This window comes from Dendrobates tinctorius, unplaced genomic scaffold (genome assembly GCF_039654945.1).
Source record: "Dendrobates tinctorius isolate UK_male_01 unplaced genomic scaffold, ASM3965494v1 ptg000104l, whole genome shotgun sequence".
Taxonomy (NCBI): domain Eukaryota; kingdom Metazoa; phylum Chordata; class Amphibia; order Anura; family Dendrobatidae; genus Dendrobates; species Dendrobates tinctorius.
The window spans coordinates 15,062,072-15,074,934 of NW_027361772.1; the positions used below are offsets into that span (position 1 = coordinate 15,062,072).

Consider the following 12,863-nt stretch of genomic DNA (forward strand, 5'->3'; position numbering starts at 1 on the left):
CACACACAGCTCTGCACTGTACACACAGCCCTGCACTGTACACACAGCTCTGCACTGTACACACACAGCCCTGCACTGTACGCACACAGCTCTGCACTGTACGCACACAGCCCTGCACTGTACACACACAGCCCTGCACTGTACACACAGCCCTGCACTGTACACACAGCTCTGCACTGTACGCACACAGCCCTGCACTGTACGCACACAGCCCTGCACTGTACGCACACAGCCCTGCACTGTACGCACACAGCTCTGCACTGTACGCACGCAGCTCTGCACTGTACACACAGCTCTGCACTGTACGCACGCAGCTCTGCACTGTACGCACAGCTCTGCACTGTACACACAGCTCTGCACTGTACGCACGCAGCTCTGCACTGTACGCACGCAGCTCTGCACTGTACACACAGCTCTGCACTGTACGCACGCAGCTCTGCACTGTACACACAGCCCTGCACTGTACGCACACAGCTCTGCACTGTACGCACACAGCTCTGCACTGTACGCACACAGCTCTGCACTGTACGCACACAGCTCTGCACTGTACGCACACAGCCCTGCACTGTACGCACACAGCTCTGCACTGTACGCACACAGCTCTGCACTGTACGCACACAGCCTGCAGTGCACTGTATACTACAGCACAGCGCACACAGGTCAGCAGCCTCACTGCCCGGAGCCTGGCTCCTCCCACACACACGTGGGTGGTCACGTGGTGATGACGTCATCACAGGTCCTTTCGCCACTAGGATGTAGCATCTACCTTCTCCATTCGCCGCCTCCAGTTCCATGTTACTTCCTGCTGCCCCGGGGATCTTCACCCCCCGGTCAGAGACCAGCACTGGGGAGGATCCCCGATCTCCTGCCGCCCGTGGATCGCGGTGATCAGCCGGAGAGATCTAGGAGCAGATCTCCCCCTCCTGTGCCCGCAGCTGCTGATTAGGGGCTCCTGCTCCCCTCCAAGTGATTATCCCCGGACCCCCGAGATCTCAGCCTCCTGCTGCCCCAGCATCTGCCGGGGACCTGCCACTGCCTGGGGCCCTCAGCCCCATCCTGCCCCCAGCACAGGGACCCCCATCCTTTACAGTGTCTGCTGTGCATTGTGTCGGGGGCTCCCCGGGACCCTCCACACACAGGTAGGAGGACCCCCATAGACTAGAAGGAACAGCCCCATCCCAGGGGGTCAACTGGATCTGTAGGACCCCCACATGCCTGGACCCCCTGCTCACATTAACCAATAATTGCCCCCCATGATAATCGCCCCATCCATTTAATGACTCCGTAACCTGGGATACAATGGAACTGGAAAACATTGTGGCCAATACGGTTTTACTGAAAGCCCGAGAAGGTAAGAAAGCGCCCCGCAGAGGCACATTATTACTGTTATCAGCGTTATTACAATTTTTATTTAATTTTTATTTTATTGATATTATTTTTATACTATTGTATAGCCATGGATTAAAAAAACAGTAATTATAATGCAAATAATCCAGGAAAAAGAAGCAGGAGTCATGTAGTAATAATATATTTGTTTAAAATGCAGTAACAAAAATATAAAATCTAGAAAAAAAGTAATTTAAATATAATTTTCCTTATTTAAATAACATTTTTTTCTGTATTTTGTTTTTGTTAATATATAAACATTATTTTATTTTCTGTTTGTTTTTCTTATTAGCTATACATATTATCTACATACTATTTGTATTTATTTGTTTTTGTCAGTACTCCCGATAATATACTAATAACCCTGGAATCATAATGAATGTCTTAATATTTATATTATTAATATCTGCATAAAAAGTAGTGACAAAATGATTATCGGTGGACGTATTATGAACGATGAGGTTCCCACGTGCCTTACCTGCGGCCAGACAAATCCCCAACATGAAATCAGCGCCCAAATCTGTTGCCGAAAAGGTGGAGAAATTCTTAAATTTTCATTCCCTTTGATTTCATTACAGGGAGTGAAATCCGCACTGACATCCGCAGTATACATTGACTCGTCGTCGTTCAAGTTTGCGCTTTTTGGTCACAACTTGTAAGGCCGCGTTCACACGCTCAGTATTTGGTCAGTATTTTACATCAGTATTAAAATCAGTAGAGGAAAAGTATAATAGAAACGCGTCGACACTTGTGTATTTCTCACCCACACCTGGTTTTTGGATTAAAAATACTGATGTAAAATACTGAGCGTGTGAACGCGGCCTTAAAGAGATGTCTTGTAATATGGCAACACGCAGCAGAGGAACGTACACCAGGAAAGTTGAGGCCGGATTCTGTTATCTGTTACCGTTCTCATTGCTGTTTTTTGTTCTGTAGTGGTCGGCTGTGATCACTTCTGCGTCGTTGCGCTATTTTTCTCTTCATATCCCAAAAAGGACAGACACTGCGATGGTTTTTCATCTTTCGACTTTTTAATTCTTTACAAATTAATTCTGGCAGCAATAAGATAGAAATAATATAATCAGTAGGTATTCACCTACCCCAGATCCAGCGCTGTGTCTGCTCTGCATCTCTGGTGACTGTGTACAGCGGTGGCATCACATCTACAGCGCTGCAGTCAATCAGTGGCTCGTGCTGTCTGGATTGGCTGTGGATGTAATGTCACCGCTACGGCCTGTACACAATCCCCAGGGCAGCTGCAGTGACTCGACACTGGTCTGGGGAGGGCGAGTACCTGCTGGCCGTATTCCTGGGATTATACCAATGATAATATTGGATACAATGTGTCACTTTATTATTCATAGTAACAATTCCACCCAGTAATAACAGCTATAATAATCAAGTCATTCTCATATTCTTTTGATAGTGTGCACTGACCAGAGAGAGGACAAAGGGACCCTTTTTTGGTTTCTTTAGGGTGAATAGGCGCCAGTGATGAGCGAACGTGCTGGGATAAGGTGTTATCTGAGCATGCTCGAGTGCTAACCGAGTGTCTTCAGCGTGCTGGAATACCATGTCAGACAATCCCCGTATGTCTTGTGCCTGTCTAACAGCCATGAAACATTTGGGCGCAGGAACTCAAACATGTCTCTCGAGCACCCGCGATACTCAGTGCGTACTATGAGCATCGTCCGCAAACTGGAGTAACGAGCATTTGCACTCATCACCATTAATGAATTGAAACTTTTTAAAGTCACAAAATATTTTCTCTAATTTACCCCTCCAGCCTTTTCCCTCGGAGTAATTATAGTAGTACTTTTTGCACTAAGGACAAAAATAAAGGCCGTTTTTTTTTTTTTCATTTTGCGCAAAATGCATAAACCACATGCAGCATTTTGAAGAATTTGCAGTTAAAAAAATCATAAAATTCTACAAGGCAAATAAATGTGACTTTAAAATCCCCTCAAATAATGAATCGGCACCTAAGCCTGTAACATGGAGCATAGAGGAACATGCAGAGTATGGCCCCTTGGAAGTCTGTGGGTTTAATGTAGTCATACAATGTCCATGTACCCAAGACTATCCACCCTGACCACTTTTTATTCTGCCATAGCGTCGATCTAATAAAAGTTTTGCTGAGTTCTCTAATATCATCCAATAGAAAAATTTTGGCAACAAAGGTAAATCCTCACTCGTCATGCTGGGGCCTGTTGGGAGCTGTAGCTTTGAAGCAGGTGGAGACGACTTCTCGGGAATATGGGCTTTTGAGGTGTAGCCATAGTACCGCCGTTGCCCAAATTTTGGATTCAGACACCCCTTGCTCGTATATTGGGTGTGGCGGGTTTTCATTATAAGCTGTGACCGTAATTCACTATAATGACCTCCACCTTGTATTATGGCAGGCAGGAATGATGTACAATAATATGTCTGCACTACATGCCCAATGACTGTAGATTGGGCAAAGGGTACTTGTTGGCATGTAATATTATAGAAAGTCGCTAGGATTTTGGCCGAGCCGTCTAATTTTTGGTACCTTTCCTTATAGTTGAGCATAGAGCTGCAGGGAACACCACCATGCATGAAAATACTCCTAGAAATTACCTTGATAGTCCCTATGAGGACTGATGGGAGTGATAGTCAGTCCTGGTGATTGTGTCCTGCTAACGATCCATCTTGGGGGTCTGTCAGGAAAAGCCCATTGCCATCTACTCTGTCCGATCCATCAATAACCGATACCTCGACCCCCCTTGGACCCCGTATAGTGGTGTCCGTTGGATTCCACATGATCACTGTTGGAGATGAGCAATGCAATTCTCAATGCCCAGGTCCGACTTCCAGTCTGGTCCTCCTTGGCATCCGGTCTTCAATTCTGCACCCAGCATCTAGGACCTCTCTTGTGCTCACTAGGCCCCACCATATACATCATGCGGCATTTTTTTTCCCATGAGGTTTAGAAAACCACCTGATGGGGGGGGGGGAAAGAAGCAACGTGCCACATCTTTGACCCTAAAGTCAAATTATTGCAAAAAAAAAAACAAAAAAACATAAACAATCTTAAAACTGTGTCAAAAACCTGATGAGAACTGAACACCACAGCAGATATTTCCACCGTAAGCGTGTAAAATAAATTCTTGATGCAAAACCCCTCCAAATTTGAAACCATTGAAGCAGAAAAACCCATATGCAGAAAAGATATTCGGAAGTCCCCAAAATCTTAGTAGTTTTTCAGCCCACAAAATCTATTCTATATGAGCAAGCTCTATGCGTCTGTGCCTACAACGTCTTTTTCACACCGTGGCCACATTTAGGAAAAACTCGACGTCGTAAAGATGTCGTGAACACATAGCCTTATGTTATGTTCACATTGTGTTTTTGATTCAAAATCTACATTTAAGAATTTTCCTATTGACCTCATTGGAAAAACAAGTAAGGTGCACAGGATGCTATTTTTTGTTTGTTTGTTTTTTTTTCTTTTTTTTTTTTTTTTCCCCAAGTGTGAAAAAAAGAAGTAACGAGTCAGTAATTGAGGGAAGAAATCACACTCCAAATTTGACAACTGAATCAATAAAAACAGATAAAAACGCCCCGTACGCAAAAAGCTATGAAAACAGAAATGGTTTTTAAAAAAGTGTTTTTATGTGGATTTTTCAGCCTGAAAAAAAAAATCACATAAAAAGATTGTGAACATGGTGTAAGGCTTCTAAGTATGGGTCTTTAATCTGTTGACTGAGCCACCAGAGTTTTCACAAAACCCCTTCAGGAAAAAGCTGGAGTCTTTTTTTTTTTTTTTTCTCCTGAAGCTGAATTTTTGTGCTCGTTTTCAATGTTTTTTTCCCCTATATCCTCATTAAGGCTGTGTTCACAAGGTCAGTATTTTACCTCTGTATTTGTAAGAGCAATCAGAGGGAAAGTATAATAGAAACCCGTCACCCACTCCTCATTTTGGCTTATAAATACTGCGGTAAAATACTGAACATGTGAACGTGGCCTAAGAGCGCAGGTGGCTGCCAGGTGGAGAATGAACATGTTTGCTATATATTAATAATTTGCCATTTTTTCTCTATGAAATGCCCTCGTTCTGTAGAATGTGAGGCAGCTGGCACGAGGAGACCTACGACTTGTGTAGTCTCCTTACAGGTGGAAATTATAGGTTACCTCTCGGAGACGGGATAATTGTATAACGCAGCTATAATAATATGGGTGTTTGAGGATGTAGAAGATTTACTTGAGGAAAAGACCTAAAAACTAAGATATTACAGGTTATTTTATGAGATTTGAGAAAAAGATAAAGCGAATAATGGGACGTTATAAAGGCGTTGAGGCCTAGTTTCTCAAAAAGGCCTTTGTTGCTCATAGCAACCAATCACAGCTCCTCTATCATTTTCCCATAGCTGTTTATGAAATGAAAGCTGAGTTCTGATTGGTTGCTACCGCTATGGGCAACAGAGACAGTTTCTCTTTTATGCCCTTTAAGGACACGACCAATGAGAACTCGAGGCCTAAAAGATATTTCTGGTGTCATGGAGAAATCCTCTGTAATGTATGAACAGAGTGCACATACTTCACCAGTATATCACAATGTGAGGGGAAGGCTGAGACGGGGTTGTATAAGTAGGCCACGTTCACACGGTCAGTATTTTACTTCAGCATTTATAAGCCAAAACCAGGAGTGGGTGATAAACACAGAGGTGGTGACGTGTTTCTATTATACTTTTCCTCTGATTGTTCCACTCCGGGTTTTGGCTTACAAATACTGAGGTAAAATACTGAGGTAAAATACTGAGGTAAAATGCTGACCGTGTGAACATGGCCTTATAGTAATTACAAGAGGAGTCAGAACGGGAACATCATGGCCGGACTGGCGTTACCACCTGACTAGCTTGAAGAGTTGTTGTTTTCTTCCTAAAGAGGTTCCACAGCAGCTGCAGTGTCTTTTTTTTTTTTTTTGCTCATTTTTGAGCATTTTTTTTCTCTCTTACGTCCAATAGCCATAATAATTTTTTTTCTCATTTTTCCATTGATGGAGTTGTATGACGCTTGTAGTTTTTTGTTTTGTTTTTGTAGTGAGATAACGTTTTAATGGACATCATTTTGGGGTACATACAACATTTTCATTGCAATTTTTTTTGGGCGAAGTTATTGCACTCTGATTTTCCAGTTTTTTTTCGTCCTGTTTATTTTATGGACTAATTTTATATTTTCTTATATCGGATACCTTTTTAATGTCTTTATTTTTTTAGATGGGGAAGAGAGAGAGGGAGAGTGATTTTATAATTTTTGTTTTAATTTTTTTTCAGCATTTCAACTAATGGCATGTTTTTTTTTTTTTAGTCACCCTTAGGGGACTTGAAATTTTTCCTTAGGCCGGGCTCACACTAACCGACGCAAAATACGGTCCGTAGTTTACATGCGTAATACGGAGAAATGTCCCCTAAATAGTGCTCCGTATGTCATCCGTAATCAGGCCATGTGCACACGATGCATTTTTCCTGCGGATCCGCAGCGGATTTTACTGCGCCGAAACGCTGCGGATCCGCAAAGTGATTACAGTACAATGTAAATCAATTAAAAAAAAAAACACTGTGCAGACGCTGCGGTTTTTTATGTCGCTTCTTTTGTGCGGTTTTACACCTGCTCCATTCTCCAAATCCGCAGAGGGAAAACCGCAGTGGAAAACCGCATAAAAACAGGAAGAAATCTGCAGGAAAAATGCAGGTCATTTGACCTGCGGATTTCTTCAAATCTGCGCGGAAAAATCCGCAGGAGGAAAATCCAAGTGTGCACTTAGCCTCAAGGTGTGGTCGTGTATTTTGTGCATGCAATCATCCGTATGTAATCCATATGTAATCCGTATGGCGAGATTTTCTCGCAGCCTTGCAAAATGGACATTTAACGGTTTTGAGGCCTGCAAACTATTTAAATCATTAGCCTGCACCCTATTTATTGGCTCTGTAACAGGTGGCTGCCTCCATTCTGTCCATTTTTGACCTTACCTTGACTAGGTGTGTTGGTGTTGTGTGGCCGGACAGTCTGTGTTTCAACACAACTGAGCAGGTTCTCTTCCACTGGCTTTTGTCACGGCGCTTTGGTCAGCCATACCCAGTGATGGTGGATCCGCGGAGGAGGAGACGCATGTGGGTCCATCCAGTTTTGAGGCAACGACTCACAAGAGGTCACTTCCACCAGCTCTATTCTTCTCTGCGGGATCATCCGGAAAATTTTATCAATACTGTCACATGAGCCTTGAAACATTTGATCGACTCTTGGAGACAGTGCGCCCTGGGATAACCTTTCAGGACACAAGGATGCGCAAAGCTATATCTGCAGAGGAGCGACTTCTACTCACAATACGGTATGTACTACACAACCACATTCTCTATGTTCATGATGTGTTGCCCAAAGTATGTGTATTTTCTAATTTGTTCTCATTTTTTTGGCCTCGTCTTAGTCCAGATATATTTAAACTTACAGACCAGAATGTTATGTGTAATATGTACTGAATATCACGTAGTCATTATGCTTGAAAAAAATGTGTGTTAGTAGATATGAAAAAAGAAAATGTTTGATATGTCTGTAGCTGTTGTTTTTCTCATTTTTGGCTTCTAAGGCTATGTGCCCACGTAGCGTTTTAAACCGGACACTCAAAACAGGACTCCTTCCCAGAAAACGCGCTTTTTTTTCCCCCCCGCGCGATTTTACCGCGATTATGTTCGCGTTTTTGCCGCAATTTTCGCGTGCGGAATTCAAGCACTTTCCAAGCGATTTGAAGCATCGCTTGGAAAGTGATTGACAGGTTGGTCACACTCATCAAACATAGTGTTTGACAAGTGTGACCAGCTTTTTACTTTTGAGGCTGCCTATGCGGCATCAATAGTAAAAGATAGGATGTTAAAAATGATAAAAAAAATAAAAAATCGGGGTATATTTACCTTCCGACGTCCCGCACAGCCTCAGCGACGCTCCCGTTCCCAGCGATGCCTTGCGAGACCTGTAATGACGTTGGTCTCGCGTTGCTATAGCGATCTCACGAGACTGCTAGAGTAACGCGAGACTACGTCATCACAGGATCTTGCCGCAAGGCATTACTGGGAACGCTGAGGCCCGGGAAGGCTGCGCGTGACGCCGGAAGGTAAATATACCCCGATTTTTTTTGTTTTTTATTCTTTTTTTTTTTTTACAGGGGTATGGTACCCAGGGCCTGGAGGACAGTCTCCTCTCCTCCACACCGTGGGTACCATCCTCACATCAGACGCTTTACTTTGCGCATGGTGGGCATAGCCACATGGCGGGAAGTAAGCGGTTCTCATGCATTCCTATGGGTGCGGAATCGTGGCAATTCTTTGCGATTCCGCAAAAAGAATGAGCAGGCTGCGTTTTTTTCCGCGATGCGATTCCGCCGCGGAAAAAAACGCAGCATTAGCACATGCTAAAATCGCGGCAAAAACGCTTAAAAATTGCATAATGGGCACACAGCCTAAATGTTACATTTCTGTTGTTCTCCAGCTTCCTGTCCACTGGCCTGTCTTATGCTGCCCTCCACCATGAGTTTCTGATTGGAAGATCTACCATTTCTGGCATAGTCAGGTCGACATGTAGTGAAATATGGTCAAGACTACATCAACTCGTCATGCCCGAGCCCAGGATGGAAGAATGGTTGAGCATATCAAGGGACTTTGAGGAGGAATGCCAGTTTCCTAATTGTATTGGGGCCCTTGATGGTATCCGGGTGCGTAAGCCGCCGAACTCTGGCTCCCAATTCTTCAATTATAAACAATACTTTACTGTTGTATTGTTGGCTCTGGCCGACCCTCAATACAAGTTTATAATTGTTGACATTGGGGCCTATGGAAGGACGGGAGACTCTAGAGTCTTCAATACTTCCATTATGGCTCGGCGGCTACGCACCAACCAGTTGGACCTACCAGCACCACGCCAGCTACCAGGCTCCACTCAAGAATCAGTCCCTTATGTCCTTGTGGCAGATGAGGTGATTCAGTTAACGCGCAATGGCATTAGGCCATATCCCCGGCGCAACCTGCACCATCGGAGCTGAATTTTTAACTTGTGCCTATCACGTGCTCGGCGACTGGTGGAGTGTTCCTTTGGCATTCTTTGTGCCAAATGGCGGGTCCTCCAGTCTGCCATTCAGCTGAGTGAACAAAATGTTAATGAAGTTATAAAAGTGTGTCGTTCTTCATAACTTCACCAGGATACATGATTGTTCCTCCTCTGCTGGTGTTGTGCGTAGGCCGGACAATGTGCGTAGGGTGAGACCACCTATCAACCCTCAAAAGTAGACCACTCTCTGGCCTCAAAGTGCGTGATATTTTCACTAATTACTTTCTGGCACCTCAGGGGGAATATTCTTGGCAAGAGCATGCTGTGTCTATGTTATAAATTTTTGCTTTTTGTCTGTGTAAATATATATATTTCAACCCCTTATGTTTCTCTCACCTTGTATTTGCCTTGTAAGCGTATGTTAGTACGTCATGAACTTTTTGCATAATTGAGACATAGACGTAAAATTGTGTTGACAAATTTTTACTTTTGCCAATTTTTTTTTTGGTTTTCAAATCATATTATTGCCATATGGTAAATGTGTCAATGGCACAAAGTGGCCTTTTTGCTGATTATAAAATTTACAAACAACACATTTGCAGAACCAAAAAAATGAAAAAAGCAATAATTGCCAAACCAATGTTCCAACATTACAAATGGTGGTAGGTCGGGGGAGGAGAAGGCGGAAGACGAGCCTGTGTTTGCTGCTGGCTATTTTGCCCAACTTGGCCATCGCCCTGTGTGGGGGCATACTGTCGCCCATGATGTTGGTAGTGTACTGCCTCCTGTGATTGTAGTGGGTACTGGGCTGACTGAAACTGGAGAGGGGCCTCTTGTTGGGGCTGGTAGGCCCGTGGCTTATACCCCCCCCAAAATAGCCATGTCGTCCCCAACCAGGTTGGGACCAGCCTCCAACACTGGCTGGGAACAAGTGGCCATATTGGTGAGGTTGGATAGAGGCAGACATATATGGCTGCTGTGGGCAAGGTTGGGTAGGGGAGGAAGGGGGTGAGGTGTAGGTCCACGTGTTGGAGGATCCTCAGAGCCTGCTTGAGCAAGCATGTGTGTGTGGTCTAAGGCGCATCAGATTCCTTGGGGAAAGCTGTCACCTCTCCAGAAATTCAAATAACTCATATGGATAACATCCCTGAATACGTAGCCTCACCTCACGGGGAAGGGACCGAAGATAACGGGCCAGGCTGCGTGAGTACACCTCCTCTTCATCATCATTATTCACTCTAGCAAGATAGTTGAGGATCCCTGTGTCCACATTTGTACGGCTATCTTGGGCAGGGATCTGGCGCCTTCTTCTTCCTCGCCGGGATGGTCCAGCAGGCTGTGGGGAGCCCTGTAGCTGTGCAGTTGGGCTGCTGCTGATGTTGCCCTGATCATCCTGTATGGCGGATGGTGCTGCAGCAGACGGTTCTGCTTGTGGCTGTGGTCCTGGTGGTATGGTTTGTGGTGCAGATTCACATGCAAGGGCAGGCGCAGTGTGAGCAGGAGATGAAACTTGACCCATGCTTCTAGGAGGGGGAGAAGATGGGCCAGCCACCTCTTCCTCTCCAGCCACAGGATTGATGATGTGCTCTGTATTTGACCCAGTTTCCCTTTCCGTAAGGTTAGACTGAGTTCTGTTATGAAATATAAAATAGCGAAAACAAAAAACATTAGTTTGGGCCCTGTAAAGTATGTGTGTAATGTGGTGTGAGGTATCTACTTACGGTCTCAGATCCAGAATTGGAGCGAGGAAGGAGAGGCGATCATAATATATATATTTTCTCTTTGTGTGGCCCGCATCACCACTCCTGGCCCGCTGCTGACGTTCCCGCCTGTACTGGTTGCGGATGCTGCGCCAGCGTCTCATCACATCTTCCACTGCAATGTGACAGGAAATATTCTAAATTTCACATATTTGCTAAATAAACTTTTCAAAAAGTAGCATAGTCATGTGGCCTTTTAGGCTATGTGCCAACGTATGCAGAAAAAAACACACTTCTTCCCAGGAAAAACGTGCATTTTTTCTTGCACTTTTTTTTCCGCGTTTTTCCCGCAATTTTCACATGCGAAATTCAAGCGATTTGAAGCATCGCTTTGAATGTGATTGACAGGTTGGTCACACTCGTCAAACATAGTGTTTGATGAGTGTGACCGACTTTTTACTATTGAGGCCGCCTATGCAGCATCAGTAGTAAAAGATCTAATGTTAAAAATAATTAAAAAAAAAAAAAAAATCGGGTCATATTCACCTTCCGGCGTCCCGCGCAGCCTTCCGGGCCTCAGCGATGCTTCTGTTCCCAGTAATGCTTTGCGAGACCTTTGATGACGTAAAGTCTCGCGATACTGTAGCGGTCTCGCAAGGAATAGGGACCGCTACAGTAATCGCGAGACCGCGACTTCATCAGAGGCCTCGCAAAGCATTACTGGGAATGGGAGCATCGCTGAGGCCTGGGAAGGCTGCGCTGGACGCCGGAAGGTGAATATAACCCTATTTTTTTTTTTTTTTACAGGGATATGGTACCCAGGGCCTTGAGGACAGTCTCCTCTATTCCAGGCTGTGGGTACCATCCACACATGAGCCGCTCACTTTGTGCATGGTGGGCATAGCCACATGCGGGAAGTAAGCGGATCTCATGCATTCCTATGGGTGCGGAATTGCGGCGATTCCGCAAAAAGAATGAGCATGCTGCGTTTTTTTCCACGATGCGATTCCACCGCGGAAAAAAATCGCAGCATTAGCACAGCATGTGCGGAATGCCATAGGAATGCATGGGGGGCGTTCTGTATGTGTTTTTTTAAGTGTTTTCGCGGCAAAAACGCTTAAAAATCGCAACGTGTGCACATAGCCTTAGGGTGTGATTTCTACCCAGGGAGGCATATATAATTGGGGCAACCAGGCCAGATACACAGGGTCACAATAGCTCAGGGGTCAAGTAACAACTCTTAAATTGTTTGCCTAGGAGGATGAGGTGCTTGTGGACAGGGACCAATTATGTAATGGGTCAAATAAAAATCTACAGGCCTCAAGAGGCAAAAAGGCCAAGCACAGGAAGGAAGGGGGGTGTGGGCCTTATTCCAAATGCCTTTTTTGATGTGAGGTAATTTTCAACCCTTTTTTTGGTTGAACTACCTCATTTGCTGCTGCTCCTCATGTGGCCGATCACCAAAATCGTGGAACATCTGGCGACATATGCGCCTCCATGACGCCTCCTTTCTTGCCCGGTCGGCATATTGGACAACACGTTGGTCCCAGATTTCCGGGCGCTCCTGCACTAGTACAATAAGCATCTCCACATTGAGGTAGTAGGGTGCCATGCCGCTCTATTCCATGGAGGCGTACTTCCTGGATGTCTGGAGGGCTTTTTGCGCTAATTAGCATGTCTAAGCTTCCTGTCACCTGCCAAAGTCCTGCGTATTTCGCG

At 44.9% G+C, this 12,863-nt stretch overlaps 1 protein-coding gene across 1 annotated transcript in view; it reads left to right on the forward strand.

The window, feature by feature from the left end:
- Nucleotides 1–681: 681 nt before the first annotated feature.
- Nucleotides 682–12,863, forward strand: part of LOC141100368 (G protein-coupled receptor kinase 5-like) — a 118,151-nt gene continuing 105,969 nt past the window's right edge. Inside the window, exon 1 of the mRNA XM_073588801.1 lies at nucleotides 682–1,351. Coding sequence (XP_073444902.1) covers nucleotides 1,300–1,351 — 52 coding nt within the window. The 5' untranslated portion in view covers nucleotides 682–1,299. The remainder of the gene's footprint in view (nucleotides 1,352–12,863) is intronic.